Source organism: Peromyscus californicus, unplaced genomic scaffold, assembly GCF_007827085.1.
Source record: "Peromyscus californicus insignis strain IS unplaced genomic scaffold, ASM782708v3 Scaffold_19__1_contigs__length_69161282, whole genome shotgun sequence".
Taxonomy (NCBI): Eukaryota; Metazoa; Chordata; class Mammalia; order Rodentia; family Cricetidae; genus Peromyscus; species Peromyscus californicus.
In genome coordinates this window covers 5,417,356-5,439,492 of record NW_026294491.1, presented here as the reverse complement: position 1 = coordinate 5,439,492, position 22,137 = coordinate 5,417,356, and the positions used below count along the sequence as shown (strand labels likewise).

Genomic DNA, 22,137 nt, shown 5'->3' with positions numbered 1-22,137 from the left:
GACACTTGCTTTTTTTCTTTTTTGAGAAAGGGTTTCACTGTGAGTCCTGGCAGGACTGGAACACACCATGTTAGAATAGGCCTCTACCTCCCAAACGCTAGGCTTAAAAGTATGCGATATCATGCCTAGCATCAGAAACTTTCTTTCTTTTTTTTTAATTTATGTATTTATGTCTGTGTGTGCAGACAGGCCGAAGGATCTGAAGTTACAGGCAGTTGTGAGATGCCCGACATGGGCGCTGGAAACTAAGTCCTGTCCTCTACAGGGATGGCTGCTGTGGAGCTCATAACCACCGAGCCATCTCTCTCTCTTCTCAAAAACGAGGACGAGTTCTGGAGATGCAGCAGCTCAGTGGCACAGAATCTGCCTAGCATATGTAAGTCCCCCTGAGTTTAAGAAAAGAAAAAAACAAAAAAGGAGGAAAATACAGGAAACCAACAATGGAAAGGGATGGGCAGATATGATATTGTGGGCACTCCAGTGGGCTTGCTTAACCACCCACACAGTTCATCATCTGCATAGAGCAGACACACGGTTCGTGAGTCTGTAATGTTTCCTAACACATTTGGGAAAGAAGAAAGGACTAACATTGCATTGAGAATGATCTAATGCACTGAGGACATTATATAGGTCAAACCAGCAACAGAGGCGTGTGAGTGTAACCCAGCGGCCACCAGCACCTTCTCGTTCATGTCTTTTTAAAAAATCTTTATTTTTATGTGTACAAGCATTTTGCCTGTGTGCATATCTGTATCATGTGCATGCCTGGTGGCCACAGAGACCAAAAGACACTGGATCCCTGAGACTGGAGGTATAGATGATTGTGAATCATCATGCTGGGATTTGAGCATGGGTCTGGTAGAAGAGCAGTCGATGCTCCTAACTATTGGGCCATCTCTCCATACTACAGTTCACATCTTAAGAGTAACTTGTCCATTATAAAGGGGGAAGGGCTTTCACATACAAAGGACATTTACCTGATTACACAGGAAAGGAAAATAAAAAGCTGTGGTGGTCTGAAAGAAAATGGCCCCCATAGGGAGTGGCGCTGTAGGAGGTGGGGCTTTACTGGAATGGGTGTGGCCTTGTAGAAGGAAGTGTGTCACTGTGGGATTGGGCTTTTAGGTTTCCTATGCTCAGGCTACACCCAGTATGGCCCAGTTTACTTCCTGTTGCCTATAGATCAAGATGTAGGACTCTCCGCTCCTTCTCCAGCACCATGTCTTACTAAGATGATGATGGACTGAACCTCTGAACTGTAAGCCAGCCTCAGTTAAATGTTTTCCTTTGTAAGAGCTGCCATGGTCATGGTGTCTCTTCACAGCAGTAAAACCCTAACTAAGACACTAGCCAAGGCTGTAATCACTGGTGGAAAAATATATCATCGATATTGGATACACATAAGGAAAAGGCTACATAAATCACTGTTCTTAAGCTGAAGTACCGGGCACCAGTGATTCCAATACCTAACACTTACACATTTCAAAACCGGTGGCATCTGGAAAAAGTTAGGATTCCACCTGGCGAGACAGTCTGCAGTCTCCTCCTTTTGCTATTAAGTTCTGTCAGCTGAACTCACGTGATTCAGAGTCAGTCAGGCTTCTAGAGAAGGGCTTATTCTTTACACAATTAATATTAACACTCTTATTAAGCCAGATGGAAGGGTCTTCAAGAGTCATAAGCATAGTAGTTAGTGGCAATGACTGTCCAACGTCATGAATGTAATTAATGCTATTAAGTTAAGAAGTTTAAAATTGTTGAGATTAATTTTGTTAATGGAAATCTTATCACAACAGAAGTTACACTTTCCCACAAAACTCAAATCAGTCATCAAGTTACATAAACCACACAGGCTCATGACTATGAATCATATACAGGACAACACACACAAAAAACACACCCACAATGCCTCCAAGTCCCACCGGGCAGTTCTCAGCTAGAAGACCATCAGTTCCAGAGGCGCAGTGACTAAAGAGGCAAACACAACTCCACAGAGGAACTGAACCCCAGCAGAGAGGCAGCCTGCAGACTGTCACCGTGAGCCGCGTGTAAACCTCACGGCTATGGCCTCAGCCCTTCGAGCCTGGCTGCTGTGGGGTCAGCATGATCTCCAGAGTCCTTGAAAGGAGCTCTAGAAATCAGAACAAGACAGTGAAGAGAACTTCCTGACTCATCAAGACCTTAAGAAAAATGGAAGAGGTCTGCTAAACTAACTCAGTTCACCAGTTCAACTAAACCCAAGTGGGCTGGTTAACTCCTAGTTTTACTCAAGACAGTAGTAGCCTGGCAGAGCTGCTGAGAGACTTCCCTGGGCTAGAGATGTGACTGAGCAGGTAAAGTGCTCGCCGAGCAGGCACAGAGCTCTAGGTGCGAGGTCCAGCACAGCATAAAAACCACAGTTCCAAGTCTACCCTGGAGGCTCAGGTGGTGTGAGTTGAGTTCCAGAGGGCTTGGGCAGCCAGCCCTGAATACCAGGCACAGCCACCCGGTATTTAAGAGACCAAGGCAAGAGGAGCACTGTGAGGTTGAGGCCATCCTGAGATACACAGGTCAGCATGGGCTACAAATTAAGACTGGCTCGAACCAAACAAAGCTCTGTACAGATGAGAGAGGAAACTCACCAGAGACCCTTGGAAATTGGAGAGACCCCTAACCACTGCAGGCCCAGGATGCAAAGTGTAAACTCATCCAAAACACCCCTAGAAAAGAGCACCTTGAGAATCCCCGGCCCACTAAGGGACACTTAGGAAGTGTCTTCCCAGGACTCAGTCATGGTGCGGAGCTACTCACAGCTCACTGCAGCCATGGTCCAGAAAGACCTAGCTACTGCCCAAGTTGGCAACAGACCCAAGTTGGCAACTGACATGATGCTGGGTTTTGAGGCATGCAGAATCCAAGAATTACGGGGTAGCAGAGGTATCCACCAGATTTCCAAGAGAAGCCTGAGAAGCTGGATTCCTTGCGAGTGGCCTGAGAGCATGATTCATGAAGGCGTGAGAGTGAAGCTGATGATGCAAGAGGCCCCAGAAATGTGAGTGCCCAGAATGTGGACCGTGACAGAGCTGTAGGCAGTAAGCCAAGAGAGGCCATATGGATACATCTAGCAAGATCACAGGAGCTGGGCTGCCCAAGTCCTTTGGAACTCAGCTCATACCACCCTGAGCCTCCAATGATGGACCTGGAACTATGGAATTTTAATGCTGTGTTTCATGTTGCTTTGGTCTGGTCCTTCCTTACCTTTGGATGAGAACGTTTATGCCACTGAATACTGGAACTTTATAATCTGTTTTTAACAGGGGCTAGCAGCTCAGAGAGTTTGCCTTGAGTCTCAGACTCAAGAGGATCTGGACTCTTGGACGTGGCCTGAATGCGTTTTGCACTATAAGATGAATATGGCCTTCAGAGGCTGAAGGTCTGGTCCCTGGATGGCAGTGCTATTTTGGCGCAGCCAACATTCAGAGGTGGGGCCTGGTGGGAGGAAGTAGGTCACTGGGAATGTGTCCTAGAGGAGTATTTGTCCCTGGCTTCTTTTCTCTCCCACCTCCTCTCTCACTCTGTTTCTTGCTTTTGGCCACCATGAAGTGAGCAGACGCCTCTGCCACGTGCTCCCACCACCACGATGCTCTGCCTCACCAGGCACTGAGACTTCTGAGCCCATGAGCCAAAATCAATCTTTCTTCCTTTCAATTCTTTCTCTCAGGTATCTGTGGCCATGGCGAGTGGTTGACACCGCCACGGTGAAGATGGCGCTAGCACTCTGAATTCTCACAATCACCTTCTGAGCCGTACACTAATGCCATCTCATGTTAAGGAAACTGAGACATACCGAGGTTGGAAAACTTGCTCAAAGCCACATAATTTGAAGTAAAAGGGCTAAAATCTAAATTCTGGAGCCTAGGCCCCTAACCCGTGAACACCTGGACTATAAAAGTGAGAAACTGAGGTTTCCCTACAGACGTTGCTGTCTGTCTGTCTATGAAGGTATGTTGTCTGGGACTAGCCAAAGGGGAGCTGGAGAGACTTCACAAGGAGGGAAGAGAACAGAGGGCAGCTTCAGGATAGTCTCAGAGGACAGCATGAGGGGTCGCAAACCTCTTAATCCTCTCAGCCTAGGCTGTAACACAAGTAAACTGAATCCCGAGGGAAGGGAGCTGTGCTAGGCAGTGGAGTCCCAGAGTGGAGAGTGGAGAGCAAGCTAAGCACAGGGAGGCCAGACTCTGTCCAGTAGCACTCGGAGGAGCAGACAGCATACCTGAGGAGCAGAGGTTCCACTTCACCAAAGACACTGTCCAACGGACAACGGTCAGGACAGTCACTGGAGAAGAGCAGTTCAAGCTGTCAGCAAGTGAGCTCACAGACGCAGGTGTGTCTGTGTCTGGCAAGAGCTAACCCGCAGTTAGATGATGAAGCACGTACTGCTGTGGTGTCTAGAGCCCACCCAAAACCATCTGCAGTCTAGTCGACCAAGCTCTGCAAAACCCCTCTTGCAGATTGTTTTAAAGCATCTGTTTTAACATATTCTCATCTAAATATCCTCCCTCAAGCAGAGCTGATGGGAGTTCCCACAAACCATATTGGACGATATTATTACTAAGCCACGGAACATGTGCCCAGCAGATAGAAAGGGTGCTTGTGCCCTGAAGGTAGATGGTGCTATGTATGAGACAAAGGTGGGGCTGGCTCTAACCAGGGACAATGCTGTGTGGAAAATAAAGCATACATCAGGGCCTCTCTCCTGCTTCTACTGTCTGTTGTCAAGCAACAAAGAGGACCAGAGTCAGCAGGCACGTCAGTCCAGGGATCGCAGCCTGAAGTACAGGTGGCTGTGCACACCGCTCAGGGTCTGCAGTAGACTAACCTTGCTCATTTGATTTGCTGCAAAAGGACGGTAAGTGAGTCTGAAGCTTGTCTGCTTGGCAAGGTGAGCTACTCAACAAGAGGACAACACCTGAAGTAAAGCAAGGGGCCGAGTCTCCCCACAAACAAGTAAGGGGAACACACATCTACGACAGCAGAGCACAGATGGAGGGAGGCGGGGCCAAACGTGTTCAAGGATACGGTCTGTACCAGGAAACAGCGTTCTTCCGGTCAACAGCTCAGCCATGATGCAGCCCACGGACCAAATATCCACTGCAATAGTGAGGAGAACACAAGCACAGACATGGTTTCTATTCAGATCCATGGCCACAAACTGGACTCTAACTGGGAGTGAAAGACTCAAATCCACATTTAAGACACCTGAGGGTCAACAACCATTTTTTTATAGAGATAAATAAGTTTATTAAAACTGTCACCCACTAAAGGGCTCCATAGGTTGTGTAAGTCAGAATATAATTAAGATAAATGAAGCAAACATCTCACAAAAGGGCAAACCTTTCTTACTGGTGAACATGGATCTCCCGGAATACTGAGTTGTCCACCCACTCCCCTGTGGTGAAGACCCAGCCCCGAGTCATCTGAAAGCCACGGGAGCAGGGCCCCTCCCCACGTGGGCCTGCCCTGGGCAGGTAACTGGAGCAGCACCTGTCTGGTTGTAGTGCATCCAGTTCAGCATGATCTCAGGAGCCCTGTACCACCTGGTAGCCACATAGCCGGTCATCTCATCGTCAGTATGCCGAGCCAGCCCAAAATCCAGAATCTGAGGGCAAGAGCAGAAGTCAGGCACAGGAACAGGTAGGTTCTGCAACCTTACGACAAAGGAAACAGTGCTGCGCTCACTAAGTGGGCGTTGCAGTCTTGACTTCAAATGCACGGCAGACATCCTCCAAGAACTTGAAGGCCCAGTAACAGGAAGACAGGCTACACATTTCGGGGTGCTTAGGAAACGGACACTAGTGAGCAACAGGATGAAAACACTGATGCACACCGCACAGACGGAGAATGCAATACTTGTAACACCATAATGTGCAAGATTCTGCAGGATTCCATTTGTATGAAACACTACAAAAGAGTAATTCACAGTCAAAAATCGTACCAGTGGCTGCCTGGATCAGGGTGAGGGTGAGGGTCACTAGGAGGGGACACTCAGAACTTTTTGAAGTTGTGGCAATTACTATGTTATAACTGGAGTAGTTACATGGACATTAGAACCTAAAACAGGTGAATTTAAAATGGGTGTTTTACTGCATTTTTTTCCCATTTTTTAAATTTTATATGGATAGGTATTTTGCCTACATGTATGCTGTGTACTAAGTGCATGTAGTGTCCACAGAGACAGAAGTGGGCATCAGATCCTCTAGATTCGGATGGTTAAGAGCACCATGTGGGTGCTGGCAAATGAGCCATCTCTCCAGCCCCCTGCATGTTATTTTTTTCCAAAAATTCATTTTAAAAAAATAGTACTACTACTTACTTTTTACAGACAGCTAATTCACCTATGTCTTATTTGAATCACTGAGTTTCTGCCATTTTTCTTTTTAGAAGCTTATCTAATAATGAGTGTTTTAGGAATGCTTAATTGTCATTCAGATTATAATACCCCTTTACCACAATTAACATGTTGTATTTCTAATTTTCTTTTCTTTTCTCCCCCCCCCCCCCAAAAGACAGGGCTTCTTTTGTGTGGCCCTGGCTGTCCTAGAATTTGATCTGTAGACCAGGCTATCCTGAACTCAGACTCGGCCTGCCTCTGCCTCCCAAGTGCTGGACTAAAGGCGTGTGCTACCGGAAACCTACTTCCAAGGTCATTTAAACAGCTTGCTTAGCCAACAGTTCAAAGTTCCAGAGTCTGATATTCCTGAGGATAAATGGCTTTTGAGATTGAAAGTCATGGCTTATGAATCATTTTCTCTAAGTCAGCTGGTCAGCTAAGGAACGGTCAAGGGAAGCAAACAATTCCATGTTTTCTTTCTTACCTTCAGCTCACAGTCTTCGTTCACTGCTAGGTTACTAGGCTTTAGGTCCTAGGAAGCAAGAAGAGGGAACAGTATCAGCCTGATGATGCACAGAGTCCCCTCCCTACAGGTGCAGAGGATGCAGACACACGGAAGACCTCCACGCTATAGTCAGTGTCTGAGCCAAAGCCCCTTCAGCAGGTACAAAGGTAGGTGCTCCTTTACCAGTCTACACTGAGAGCAACGTCGCAGTCAATCACTATTTCCACAGTTAAAACTTAAGGTTAAGATCTCAACTAGATGCCACCCCTCTAGCCCGGCTCACACTGTCAAAATAATCATCATCTAAGGCACAATACATACCCTGTGAATGATGTCAGCTGAATGTATATACTGCAAAAAAGAAAGTCAGTTGAATGAAAACCATTTCCAGCCTTCCCATGTCACATCTGATAGCATGTCTGCAGTGGTCTCCCTTGGCAGTGAGCACTGTTCGTGTTCACAGTGGGCTGTCACTCCTCAGTTCATTACACTAACTATCATTCCCACTCCACCTATGGAAGCTGTCACCCTCTTTTCTCCATGATGACCTCAGTAAAAGTTATGATGTGCTAAGTATCCAAGGTGGTTTAATTCTAAAGCAGCTTACCAGCCCCTCCTACAATTAGATTAGCTTCCCCGAAGAACACCCCTCCCCACAAAGATCTCACTATACAACCCTGGATGGGGCACTCATTATGTTGCCCACAGTGGTCCTCCTTTCTCTCTCAAGTCCTGAGAGGGAATATAAAGACCAGTGCAGGCCTGAGGAACGTTTTAAGGCCTCAAAGCACACTGATCAGACACCGGGTTCTATCAAGAAGCTACCAAGTTTTTGACATGGCTAACAGTTCCCTTCTCTTGGATATTCAGACTGAAGGGTCACAGGATGGATGACATAACACTTGGACTTGCTTTATAGTAACGTGTGGCCTAGGAAATACAGGAGCAGCAGGGTTGGCTGACCCTGTAATTCTTCCAAGTTTTTCCTAAGAAAACTGTCTGTTCTAAGTCCTGACTAGATGGCAAAGAAGGGGGAATTCTTTCCCCACAGGACACTGCTATTGCCTGTACCTTCAGCCCTCGGAGGATCTGGTAGATGAGGAACTGAACGTGGTCATCAGTAAGCTTCTGACACTTCACGATGTTGTTCAGGTCTGCCCCCATGAGATGGGTCACCAGGTACCTAGAGCAGAAGAGGAGTCACATACCGGTCTGGGAAAGATCACCCAAGAAGCACCACAATGACAGCCACCTGCAAGTTGGCAATCTAATCTCACCACATTTATACCCATTCCTGCTTTTCCAGGTTCTGTGAAGGAAAGAACTGAGGTGAAAAGAAAACAGCAAAGATGGAGAGTACAAAGACACATGGGCCACTGTGGGCAGTCTTCTTTGTCTTCTGTAGCTGAGGCCACCTCAAACTTAAGTCAAAGATGACCCTGATGCCTGCCTCTACTTCCTGAACGCTAGGATGATGACTGCCACTGTGGAGGTCTGAGTGAGAACGGTCCCCATAGCTCATGTATTTGAATGCTTGGTCCTCAGCTAGTGGAACTGTTGGGGAGGGATGAGGAGGTGTACTAGCTACTTTTATGCAATGCTGACACAAGCTAGAATCATGAGAGAGGAGGGAGCCTCAACTGAGAAAATGCCTCCTTTAAGACTGGGCTGTAGGCAAACCTGTATGGCATTTTTTAAATTAGTGATTGATGGGGGAGGGCCCAGCCCACTGTGGGTGGCGCCATCCCCGGGACTGGTGGTCCTGGGTTCAATAAGAAAGCAGGCTGAGCAAACCAGGAGGAGCAAGCCAGTAAGTAGCATCCACAGCTTCTGCATCAGCTCCTGCCTCCAGGTTTTTGCATGAGTTCCGGCCTTCACTGCTTTTGATGGTATGGAACTGTGAGTAAAATACCACCCCGCCTCCCAGGTTGCTTTTGGTCATGGTGTTTCAGCACAGCAAAATTAACCCTAAGATAGGAGGTGTGTCCTTGTTGGAGGAGGTGTCACTGGAAGTGAACTCTGATGTTTCAAAAGCTCACATCAACACTCCCCACCCCCAGCCATAATAATGGACCCTCTAAAACTGTAAGCAAGCCCCCAATTAAACGCTTGCCTCTGTAAGCTGCCTTGGTCAGTGTCTCTTCACAGCTATACAACAGTGCTGGAGATCAAACCCAGGGTCTCAGGAATGCCAGGCAAGCCCTCTAAGCCACACCCCAGCCCCTCAGTTTTCTTAGTATAACTAACTGCACACCCATAATAAAAGATTGAATTTTTATTTTACCTCATTGTAAATCTATGTTGTAGGGTTTTTTTTAAATTTAATTTAATTTTTATATGCATTGGAGTTTGACCTGCATGTCTTTGTGAGGGAATCCGATCCCCTGGAACTAGAGTTACAGACAGCTGTGATCTGACGTGTGGGTGCTGGGAATTGAACCTGGGTCCTCTGGAAGAATAGCCAGTGCTCTTAACTGCTGAACCATTACTCCAGTCCTATATTGTAAGTTTTAAAACAGGCATGCCCTTAGATTTTCAAGGTGTAATTTTCTTTTTTTCAGGAATGACTAGCAAAAGGCTGTTTATCGGTACTACCCTTAAAGGAAGCAGGAACAGGGCGGTCCAGAGCTTCCCATAGGTGTGGTGCTGACCTGTAACCCTGCCTTTGTGTGGTGCGATGAAGAGTGACTGCATTCAAGTCCAGCAGGTTTGCCACAGAGGTTCTAGACCAATGTCTTCACCCCTCCATTACCGCAGCAGCTGGCACGGCACATAAAGAGCAGAGCAGAACCACAAGGCTGAGGCCGTGAGTGAGGGCAGGTGTTTCTCCCCCAGGAGCCGAAGCTCAGCTGCTTCTCACAATGCTCAGGGATCTACTATCCTATGAAGATCAGAGGCACCTGGGCTAGTTGTGACTTTAAAGTGAGATTTTAGCCGATTTCCTAAAACCCGTGTGTTTATACTGCCTTAAGGAAAAAGATGAGCTCTCCATGTAATTTAAAGAGTGAATTAGGAGGCTGGAGAGATGGCTCATCAGTGAAAACACTTCCTGCTCTGCAGAGGACCTGAGTTCAGTTCCCAGAATCCATGTCACGTAGCTCCCAACTGCTTGTAATTCAGCTCCAGAGACATATCCTCTAACATACACATAAAGTAATTCTCAAAAATATAAAGAGTAAATTAGACTCTTTGAAGTGTTTTCATCAAGGTAGTTTTTATTTCAGTGATGTTCCAAGCCTCAAAGAATACAATCAAAGGCAGGTCCATGTTCAGGACCCACACTGTGGAGACAGAATTGACTCCTCTTAAATTGTTCTCTGGCCTCCACATGCATGCTGTACGGCATGAAAATGTACACACACACACACACACACACACACACACACACACACACACACAGACTAATAAAATGTTAACATCTGACAGAAGTCACAATAATTCAGGATACCTATCTCTAGACAATTTCTCTGTTCCTCAATACTTAATGAAGAAAGACTGTCAAGAGCACACCATCCCCTCCAAATCCCAGTCATTCATTTTTGGTAGTGCTGAGGATTGAACCCAGTGTTCTGTGCATGCCGGCAGACACTCTTTCTGCACCTCCAGTCCTGGAGCTTTTGAGACAGGGTCTCATTATTTACCAGGGCTGGCCTTGACCCGGACATTCTTCTGTCTCACCCTCCTAAGTGCTGCTTTAGGAACTGTCTATTTTTAGCCTCAAACTGGCATCTAATCTGACAAATGTTAAGAACACTGAACAGGGCCACTGTGATGAGTCGGTGGGTAAAGCACTCACCATGAAATCCTAAATTCAATCCCTAGGTCCACGGTGGATGGAGAAGAACCAGCTCCCCAAAGTTGACCTCTGACCTCCATATGTGCACCACAGTGCACATGCTTCTGCAACCACCACACACCACAAACATACAGCACACATAATAGTTAGAATATACCACCCCTGTGTAACTCTCAGTCCCTTTCTCTACCACACACAATTGTAACTGATTATCTGGGAGATTCATATAGTGGGTGCGGTGCTCCTGATGCGTTTTACCACAGGCACTTTTAGGAGGGTGAGACTGTCAACCACTGTACCAGCACACAATAGTCATTTCCACAGGAACACCACACTACTCCAGGACACAGTGAAGTCAACGAAAGCACCATAAAGTAGAATTGTTAGTATTATTTCTTTTCCTGCTGTTTCCAGAAGGTCCAAGATCAATCTATGACCATCAAGTATCAAATTTCAGCTCACATAAGAAAGGAGCTCCAAAGCCGGGCGGTGGTGGCGCACGCCTTTAATCCCAGCACTTGGGAGGCAGAGCCAGGCGGATCTCTGTGAGTTCGAGGCCAGCCTGGGCTACAGAGTGAGTTCCAGGACAGGCGCAAAGCTACACAGAGAAACCCTGTCTCGAAAAACCAAAAAAAAAAAAAAAAGAAAGGAGCTCCAAAGCAAATCACACAACAGAGGACAGGAGCAAGCACCACCCTAAGTTACTGTTTAGGGCAGACCAGTCACTTCTCAAACCTGAGCAGGATGTGGAAGGACAAGTGTGGACGAACTCAAAATCAATCCTGGTTCCACCCCAGCACCACAAAGCAAGACGGACAATCCGAAAGGGGTGCCACTAGAGAGTCACACATCTCTACAGGATTTGATTCTGGCGAGTATACTTAATGACATTTGAGAAGACATGCCTGATAGTATCACTGGACTAAACAGAAAATTCCTAAAATAAATTAAGGAAGGCTGTAGTGCACTGTAGTTGGAAAGCTATCCAATACCTCACCTTTAAAAGATTAAGTGAGATTATGTTATAAGCTGAAGGCCAAAAAGATGATTTTACAGCCTGGTTCCAACCTTGCTTCTCTCTTGTTAAGGTGGTGTCCTCTGAACTTACACTCCTCACATATCCCCCAGTGAACCAATCAGAGGTGTACTGGGCCAGTACTAGGGGGACTCAGGATTGGCAATTCAGGCTCTAGCCTGAGCCTCCTTTCCTGAGTCCTGCTTGGGTGACACTCAGTTGTCAAGCTCCGCCCCTCCCATGCCTTCTGAAAGGAAGTTCGAAACCGAACCGAACCTCTTGTTTGAGCTGGTATCTGCACCACGACTGGCTCTCCCGGAGCAATGACAAAAAGGCAGAGGTGTCCCCCGTATTTAAACAGCGCTTACATCCGCTGCAGGGGCTGAAAAGCTAACCACCAGGCCTCACCACGGAGCGCTTCTTCCCACTCTAGCTCTGATACAGCATGCAGTCTTCTGCCTCAGGATCTTTGCATGACTGTCGATCTGCCTGGGCTGTGCCTCCCCTAGATAACTATGGGTTGAATTCCTTTACAACAACAACAAGAACAAGAAAAAAGTTGTACTATTTATTAGTTGTGTGTGTATAGGGCAGAGGACAACTTTGTGGAGCCTGTTCTCCACCTGTACAGGGGGGCTCCAGGGACTGAAGCCAGGTCAGGCTTGTGCAGTGAGCACCTGCACCCTTGAGCCATCTTGCCTGCCCTCGACTTCAATATTTTGTACAAAGTACGCATCCTCAAATTCTCCTTTTTTGCTGCAGTCTGGAAGCATAGTACCTAATTTCCTTCTTTAAAAGCTCCTTATCACTGATGTGTACCATGTTTGAGGCAAGCAGGGTTATGCCTTGTTTTGTGTAGTACCTAAAGCATCCAGAGCAGTGTCTGGCCCAGGAGGGCACTAACACAGATGGTGCAGGACAGCTTAGAGCAGTACTGGTAAGACAGGATGACGGAGTGTTTTATTGGAAACGGGAAAGCTCAAGCTCTTATCTGGGATGAACACAAAGAGACCAGAGTATCATAAGGGGCAGAACAGCCATCCAATCGCCAAGATGGTAGTTTAGCAAGCTTATTTCACAACACACCACTCTCACACGAAACACAGATTACTAGATATCCTCTACATTACTGGCATCACCCAGTCTGGAATCACTATTCCGAAATATCCATACCGTCCAGGGTAGAGGAAAGACACACAGCCCCAAGCACGCTGTCAGCCAAGGAATCAACAGGTACAGAAGGAGGGCAGGAGGGTGGCCACTCCGGTCACAGATGTGCAGTGTCGGGCCTGAAGAACGCAGCGGTGGAAGACATCCGGGTTAGGTCAGAGGAAGGTGGGAAAATGCCACAGAGGAGGTGATTAGAGCAAGGGGACCACAAGCAACCTGGGACAGAGACAGTCTTTAGTCTGGGCGTCTAACATAGGACAGAGCACAGCAGTGCCAGTCATGACCTATGACATGTAACCGCAAACAGCCAGAGCACACAGAAGGAAGCAACTTTGTTCAGACTTAAATAAAGGTGTCAATCTATTGCCTCACCTGACACTCAGAGATGACAGACCTACATCACAGTGTTGTCAGCTGACCATGTTTACGTTCAAATCCTCTTTAAATTGAGATGCTATTAAAACCCAGGTAATACCATAGACCGTCTGCCCGTTTTATTTCCAGTCACTTGAGTAGGCCATGGTTTTTTGGCTTTTTTTGTCTTGGTTTTTTGAGACAGGGTTTCTCTATGTGGCCCTGGCTGTCCTGGAACTTGCTAGATAGACCAACTGGCCTCAAATTTAAGATCTGCCTGCCTCTGCCTCCAGAGTGCTGGGCTTAAAGGTATGCTCCATCACACCTGGCAGGCCATGTTTATGAACAAAGGAAGTGTTTGTCAGGAATCCCAAATAGAAGGAAGCTGACAGCAGCTACTAATGAGGAGCACCACTATATAAAAGCCTCTAATTTTTCAACTGCTATAGTCATTCAGTTCTGACCCTGTTAATGTGGACTCAGGAGAAAAACTACATCTGCTAAAATTAAATCTTCTTGATTATTACGGAGTGTCTGTGGGTGTGGGTAACTGGGGAGGGAGCTGAATGGTAGTCACAGCACATGAAAGTAAAGCCTTTCCTCCCTTCCTCAGCTCCACCTCCATGCCCAGGACCCTTTGATCTCTTCCCTGGGACAACCTCCTTAGCCTATAAAGTCCTGAATAACCTAGCTCCTCCCCTCTCATTTTAGCTTTTCCCCAGTATACATCTGTTTTTTTCCTTCAAGATTTATTCTTATTTTATGTATATGAGTGCTGTGCCTGAGTGTATGCATGTGTACCACAGGTGTGCCTGGTGCCCTTGGAGGCCAGAAGAGGGCACTGGATCCCTCGAAAGTGGAGTCACCTCGAGTTGAGAGGTGCCATTCGGGTGCTGGGAAATAAGCCCTGGTCCTCTGGCAGAGCAGTCAGGCCCTTACTGCTGAGCCTCCCCCCCAGCTCCACTGCCACGATCCCCTGCTACCAGCTGCAGTACCTCCCCCTCAGCTCTCTCTGGACGTCTGGTTGGGCTCACCTTTCATAGTCGGATTTCCAACTCCCACTCAGCACCAGCTCAAGGACTATTTTGTACAGAATTCTCTGGGGACATCAGCTGGGGTAGGCAGCCATCCCTGAGGCCCCCTAGCATTCCACACCTGATAGGTTCTTGCATTCATTTCTTCCAAAAATAATACCTGCAGGCCTGCAACTGCTCCAAATGCTAACAACTCAGGAAAGAAGAAAAGCAACCTCTCTAACAGACTTACAAGGCAAGGAAGCAAACAAACAGAAATAGGCTGACAACATGTGCAAAGAACCCAGCAGAGAAGGAACCCAGTGACTTGGGGTCACAGTTCAGCTGGGAGCACAGAGGACAAGCTGTGCTCCTGGCTGAACTAATCAGAAGACCCTGGTTAGTCTGGGACTCGAAGAGAAATGAGAGTCAGTCAGCAAGTGTGGAGAGCTCGGCCATGGTGCAGATCAGGCAGAGGTTTTGCTGGGGATAGTTGGTTGTCTGTATTCGAAGAAAAAGACAAGGACAGAGACACAAGTGGAAAGGAAGTCATACGAGGTCAAAACTTGCATGGAGCGAGGTCACGAGGGGCCTCTCCAAATCTACCACACTGCAACATGTGGTTATTTCAATTTTGCTTTTCTCCATCAATAATCTCAACTCAATGATTACAGACTATGTATGTCTACCATCTTCCTCAAGGATGAGAACTGTGTCTGGCAGAGGTAGACATTCAAACACTGAATAGAATCTGTAAAAGTAATTCCAGAAGTCTTCACCGACTTGATGCCTTCAGTTCTAGTTAACTGAACCAGAATGTTCAAGCTCGCTAGGGGACTGCACTTTCCATAGGTGCGAGGCCAACCTAGTGATCAACTGCTCACTGGCTTTCATCAGAATGAGGGCCACCACGAACCCTGCTATGTATCTTCTAGATCTCAGCAGAATACAAGACCCCTTGTGTCTCTTCTGAACAAGGCAGAAGACTGAGTGTAGCTAAGTTGACAGAGGCAGAGTGCTTGCTTAGCATGCATGAAGCCCTGGGTTCTAAGTCCAGCACGACATAAACCAGGTGTGGTGGTTCCTGCCTGTTATCCCAGCACTGGGAAGAAGGCAGGGGAAGCTGGAGATCAAAGCCATTCTTGGTTTCATAGTGAATTTGAAGCCACCCTGGGATACATGAAATCCCATCTCAAAAACAGAATAAAGAATGAGGCAGAAATGCAGAGGCAGGCAGATCTCTGTGAATTCCAGGTCAGCTAGAGATACACCTGCCTCAAATGAATGAATGAAACAAAGAAAAGGAAGGAGGGAAGGAATCAGGGATGAAAACTATAAAATAGGGAGGAAGTGACTTGGAAGACTCATTTCTCCCCCCCCCCCCAACTAACAAGAGTTTTATTAAGATGAGGAGAAAAGGACAGATGTGATCAGGCCTGCTGAAAGGACAGGTGTGTGGGGGGGGAACATGGGGGCCGGCTTTTAAAGACCAAGCCGCACCTGCCCACACAAGCCTACATGGCTACTCCATGCATACGCATAGATCACGTGTTTGTGCTGCATGCTTTATGCAACCACATAGCCACGGGGTCATGGGTCACAAAGGACTTATGACCCGGAAATAACTAAGTGGGAAGTCTCATTTCTACTTCACCCATGACAAGTCAGTTCTCTTGAAAGTTGAGGAAACTGTCCCCAGAGTGGTCAGAAGGCACACCAATGAAACCTAACCACTCACTAGTACAGGCAATAACTGAGAACCCCTAGAAGTGCTCAAATGATCTCCCGTTTGTGTCTCTGTAAAATGTGCCACCTGCCCAACCATGTCATACAGCAGTCAAAATGGGATATGCTCATTTCCCAAGTCATCCCAGTGCCTGTAGGTTGCTGGTCACAACAAAACACAATCTACTGTTCCTTTCTTGAAGGTATACATGGTCTTAGAAATGAAGCAAAAATCTGATTCATATGATGAAGTGAAAAGCGATACCTGAAACCTAAAGGTACAAACAGGGAAAGCAAAAACAAAAGTCAACTGTGCACCTGAAATGTAATCACAGCTTTTGCTAATTAACATGGGAAATGCCTCTCAAGATCAGAGCCTGCTGTGTACCCAGCGGATTTCACCTCTGGTCCTCAATGTGTTGGCTGACTGCATGTTTTTTCTTAGTGGACACAAAGGTTTTCAGGAGACACAGGCTCTGGCACCCTCAGTGGTGTAACATTGGACAGTCTTGTCATCTGTGTGGCCCTGCAAACCTTGCAATCCTATTGAAGAAGTCTGTTTTCTTAGGTGTGCTCTAAACTGACTCTGGAGAGCACAGAAATAAGCACTCTCTGGACAGGTGCTAATTTCCGACTGCTATCAGCATCACACAAAGTCAGCAGTAAACACTCTCCTAAGAGCAAGCGCAGGTTCCTCACTGTTTCCAGGGAGCTCGCTCACCTCCGTCCTGCAGGTTCTTGGCACGCCGAAGTGTTCGGTAGGTAGCAGCACCTGAGAGCTGAGACTAGGGAGGGCTGGGGGTTAAGAGCACTGGTTGCTCTTGCCCAGGAGCACACTACGGCTCACAACCACCTGTAGCTCCAGCCAGAAGATGTGACCTACACAGACACACAGACACTCTTACACACACAATAAAAAAAAATAAATCTAGAGCCAGGCGGTGGTGGCGCACGCCTTTAATCCCAGCACTCGGGAGGCAGAGCCAGGCGGATCTCTGTGAGTTCGAGGCCAGCCTGGTCTCCAAAGCGAGTTCCAGGAAAGGCGCAAAGCTACACAGAGAAACCCTGTCTCGAAAAACCAAAAAAAAAAAAAAAAATCTAAAACTAGCCAACAAACAAAAAAGCCGAGGTGGGAAGGTGGTGAAGCAGCACTAGGGAGGTAGAGGCAGGTGGATCTCTGTGAGTTCGAGGCCAGCCTGGTCTACAAAGCGAGTTCTAGGACAGCCAGGGCTGTTACACAGAGAAACCCTGTCTCAGAGGGAAAAAACCAAAACCAAAACCAAAAGAATTGTTAGAATCCAGCTGGAGGTAAACAGAAAACAGATGCCTCTGCCACAACCATGCACTTGTTGAATCAATGAATGCAACTTAGTTTACTGGGGAGATACACTGGTGGTTGTGGGCTTCCCTATGGGGGATAAAATGACAGTCAGTAGAATTTAACCCCCAAATAGACATCGGCCTTCATTAAGACCTTTCAATGGAGGAAGAACAGGTCCATTTTCCATTCCAGGATGCTCAGTTAAACCCAAACACCATACCTGCTGGTCCATAAATCATCTTTCTCCCTTTTAAAGTCTACCCTCACTAAGATCTCAGGTTAAAGCTCAGAGCTAACTCTAGTGTTTTCCAAGGTAAACCACAAAAACACTGCAGTAGCCTTTGTTCCTCACTCAGATTCCACAACATTCTCTTTTCCAACCACAGCTTGCAGCAGGGCTCCACGGTCTGTGCTCAGCTGTGTGTGGAGCCTCTGGCAATCCTTGGAAGCCTCTGTTCTGGCGCTGAGACAGGGCTGCAGGAACAGCATGTCACTCTTAGTTACTGCCAGTCCTTCTCTTTACTTGCTTCCCAAACTCTCATTTGCAGGGTCAGGTTCATGTGGCTGAGATCCTGCACATGGGCCAAAGTGCCTCTCCTGCTCTCTCATTCCATCCCTGTCATTCATCTCTCCCTGTTTTCTCCCTTCTCTATAAAGGGAACACATGCGTGAAAGTATCTCCGCCTGCCTGTTTTGTTGACACGCAGCCCGAAGGAAGAGTGGGGAAAAGCTGGCACTGGGAGCACTGGGAGTCAAGTGCTATAATCTGGATGCTGAGTGACCCGACCCCACGGCCCCATGGGTCAAAGGGGGTGCTATGAGAAGCAGTGAAACCTCTGGGCGGCAGGGCTTAGGTCATCAGGGGTGTGGCTTTGAAAACTGGAATCCTGGTCCCTTTCTTCCTTTTGCTTTCTAGCCACGAGATGAGTGGTTTTGTTATACCTACACTCCATACCATTGCTACCTGACGTCTCTAGCAGAAGCCTAAAAGCCATGGGCCCACCCATCTATGACCTGGAACCTCTAAACCCACAAGGTGAAATAACCTTTTCTCTCTTTACACTAGCTAATTTTTTCAGGCATGTTGACACAGAGAAAGAAAGCTGACTAATACAGGAAGTTCAGGAAGAGCAGTAATGACCTACAATTCTGTTTGGCTTTTACAATAAACATCCTTTCTACTTAGGAATGCCAGAATTCCAGCAAGACCAAATATGTAACTGTGCTTAAGATGTTTCTTCTTGGGGCTGGAGAGATGGCTCAGCAGTGTGAGCACTGACTGCTCTTCCAAATGGACCTGGGTTCAATTCCTAGCACCCACATGGTGGCTCACAACCATCTATAACTCCAGTCCTAGAGGATCCGACAGCCTCCTCCCTCTGTGGGCACTGCATGTACATGGTGCACAGATGCAGGCAGGCAAAACATCCACATACATAAAAATAAATCAACCTTTCCAAGAGGCTTCCTCTCTTCCGGCACATCGTGTCTCTAAAGCAGATAGGGTAACTTAAGGGAGAAGGCTGTCCTCTGGCTCAGTCCCAGGACAGTGGAGTCACAGACGCAGGAACCTGAGACAGGAGCCCGTACTGCACCGGCAATCAACAGAGAAGAGCTGGGTGCTGCTGCGCTGCTTGCCTTTCTCCATCCTATGCAGCCCCAGACGCCTGCCAAGGGGATAGGCCCGGTCGCAACTTAGATGGGACTTCTTCCCACACCAATTAATTCACTTACATTAATCCCCACAGGCATGCCCAGAGGCCATCAGCGAAAAAACACAGGGTGTTAATCAGATACTAGGGAAGCTGCTGTGGTGGGGAGGCTGGACTTGCACAGGATACCTGCTGGAATCGGTCTTGCTCTCACAAGTGTGAAGACATTCATAAACAACGAACAAACCTTAGGAGTGATGAGAAGAAAGAACGGCCCCATCTGAGGTGCGTTCTGTCTTTTCCTACACCCTGGCAGTTTCCAGCCCGGGTGTTCTCAGAGGTGACTGACCACTAACACAGCCATGCACCATCTTTCTCTCGCTCTCTACTTCTGGCTCCTGGGATTCCCAGGCTCTGCTTTCCAGGAAGTACCAGCCTGGAAGAAATCTTTTCCAACATGGAGGGTTGGCCATCTGCCCCAGTACAAAAACTTTCAAGGATTAGAATGTTGCTTCAGTATCACCTCCCCCATCCATAACGGATCAAAGAGGGAAACACCTATGTGGATTGGCATTTTAGGAAAAAAAAATTAGAGTCAAAATTCCCTATATTCACTCCCTCTCTGTGGAACTTTTGTAAGGACTCGTCGCTGGCTCTGAACAGGCCACACTGTGTCTGAAATGGTCCAAGTGCTAAAATGCACCATGCATACATAGTATTTACTTTCTGTGCTCCCCCGCAGGAGCCCAGGAGAGGTGGGTAACAGAATATTTTCCAGAAGTCTGAAAACTGTTGAGCAGTTCTGGGGGCTGCTCATCCCCATCCTCCAGCTGACATTGCAAATGCAAAAGATTCACTCACACATCGTTGAATTCCTCCAGGGACCTTGCAGGTGTAAACACGTCCAACAGACCGATGACCTGCAAGAACACATAGAAATGAAACAGTAGGAAAGCAGTGGGCTCCTACAGTGCCCATTAGGTCTACAGTGTAAAGAGGACTAAGTCCAAGTCCAGTTCCACCCGTGTGCTTAGTCATGACTTGCTACTCACACCGCTTCTGTTTTATACTTGTTAACATCATTTCTTTTGGGGGGTTGGGGGTGTGAAGACATCGTCTCATATGGCCCAGGGTAGCTTGGACTCCTGATATTCCTGCCTCCACCTCTCAATGCTGGGATTACAGGTATGTGCCACCACCGCCAGGCAAACCCACTATTTTTTTAAGGCCAAATATTATCTTAATATATTCATCTTATTGCTATGATAGTCTCAATAACCTTAATTAGCAGGTATTTAGATCAAATGATTTAAAAACAAAGAAGAGCTAGCAGCAGCAGCAGTGTATGCCTATAACCCCAGCCCTTTAGAAGCGAAGGCAAGGGGATCAAGGTCATCCTTGGCTACTGCTTTGAGGCCAGCCTGGGCTATGTGAAACCCTTTGTCAAGAATAGAGTCACACAATTAATTCATACTAACAAGCTTCCTGAAGAACCTACTTTTAGCAGCAGTCTTTGAAACAAAGCAAAATTAAATCATTCCTGTGATTAAAAAAATACAAGAAACAGGAACCTGGAAAAGACAACAGAAAAGCATGCTTCTCAATTCCCCACCAAGTTTTAATACTTGTGCTGGCTAGTTTTTATGTCATATTGGGAAGAGGGAATTTTAGCTGAGAAAATGTCCCCATCTGATTAGCCTGTGGGCAAATGTACCTGTGGGTACATTTCACTGATTGAAAATTAATATGGATGGTGCCACCATGGGATGTTGGTCCTAGGTTCTACCAAAAAGCAGGCTAAGCAAGCCAGTAAACAGTCGAACTAACCTAGAAGTCAATCTTTAGAAAGGACTTCACAGCAAAGATCTCTAATTCTACAATGGTCCAAAAGTTGTCAGTCTGAAATAATACATTGTTACTAAACTTGGCACCCAGGTAAGCAACCTCTTGCTCTTCATAGTAAGATCAGACCCTGGCTCCTGACACAATCTTTGAGGATTTGTTTTTAAATTCAAGCTATGCAGTCCCTGGAGACATAACCATGAAGACAGCCTCTCAGTAACTGGCCCTCACAGCAGGTGCATGAGAGCAGGGTTGCAAGTTCAAGTCAAGAACAAGCCAGCACGCCTTTAATCCCAGCACTGGGGAGGCAGCAGAGCCAGGAGGATCTCTGTAAGTTTGAGGCCAGCCTGGTCTACAGAGCGAGATCCAAGACAGGCACCAAAACTACAAAGAGAAACCCTGTCTCAAAAAAAAATCAAACAAAAAGAACAAGCCAGCTGACTCTGCTTAGAGTGACCTGAACAGTCACAGAAGACATGCTCTAGTTCTGGGTACCCACATAGTGACTGTGTCTGTCACTTGCTACCATAATTAGTTTTTTGTATAAAAGAATGGATATTTGTTACGCCCTCTAAGAGCTTGGTTAGCTTGGTTATGGCTATTGCTACTCTCTTTGGAGGCCAGGCAAACTTGCTGGAAGTTTCGTTTTTTAAAAATATTTAGAGTGTGTGTGTGCACATGTGTGCTCGTGTATCCGCAGAGGCCAGAGGGAGGCACTGGATCCTCCAGAGCTAGAATTACAGGCAGTTGTGAACCACCCAATGCAGTTGCTGGAAACCTCTACAAGAGCAGCAAGTGCTCCTGGACTCTATCACGTCTCCAGGCCCAAGCCTTGGTTCTTCACTGCATAAAACTGTTTTTACATTTTAAGTGCCTAACAGATGTCTGCAGGGTAGTCTGAGAGGTGAGACAAGTTCCACATTAAGTTTAAGTCTTCTGGTCTTTTCCCATCTCCCCTTCAAACATGTCAGTAGAAAAGAAAACTGAGACATTCAACCAGCTTTGTTAAAAAACAAAAACAAAGCACAGGACCGGAGTGGCTCAGTGGTTCCAATCCATAAAGGACTACACGGTGGGACCCTGTCACAAACCAACCAACCAACCTTTAAAAGACGGAACCACCAATACCTGAGTATAGGGCCTTTGCTACTAGAACCTGACCGTCCTGATAAACAAAGTCAGAGTGCTGCTAACAACAGCACACATCACCAAAACCCATCTTCTAGGGTCGCAGAGTGGCTCAGCCATCCTTCCAGGGGACAGAGTTCCGTCCTCAACAACTGATCAGGTGTCTCACAAGCATCTGTGACTCCAGATCCAGGGGATCTGAGGCCCTCTTCTCTCCTCGATGGCACTGCACACACGTACATGTAC

At 47.0% G+C, this 22,137-nt stretch overlaps 1 protein-coding gene across 3 annotated transcripts in view; it reads right to left on the bottom strand.

Moving 5' to 3' along the window:
* Mapk14 (mitogen-activated protein kinase 14) overlaps nt 1-22,137 on the bottom strand; it is a 64,669-nt gene that overhangs the window by 17,353 nt on the left and 25,179 nt on the right. For all 3 annotated transcript variants that reach the window (XM_052744432.1, XM_052744431.1, XM_052744430.1), the window contains exons 3-8: nt 19,783-19,841; nt 7,947-8,058; nt 7,197-7,226; nt 6,855-6,902; nt 5,524-5,638; nt 5,059-5,130 (exon numbers count right to left, since the gene is read on the bottom strand). In XM_052744432.1, the coding sequence (XP_052600392.1) occupies nt 5,059-5,130; nt 5,524-5,638; nt 6,855-6,902; nt 7,197-7,226; nt 7,947-8,058; nt 19,783-19,841 (436 nt within the window). The remainder of the gene's footprint in view (nt 1-5,058; nt 5,131-5,523; nt 5,639-6,854; nt 6,903-7,196; nt 7,227-7,946; nt 8,059-19,782; nt 19,842-22,137) is intronic.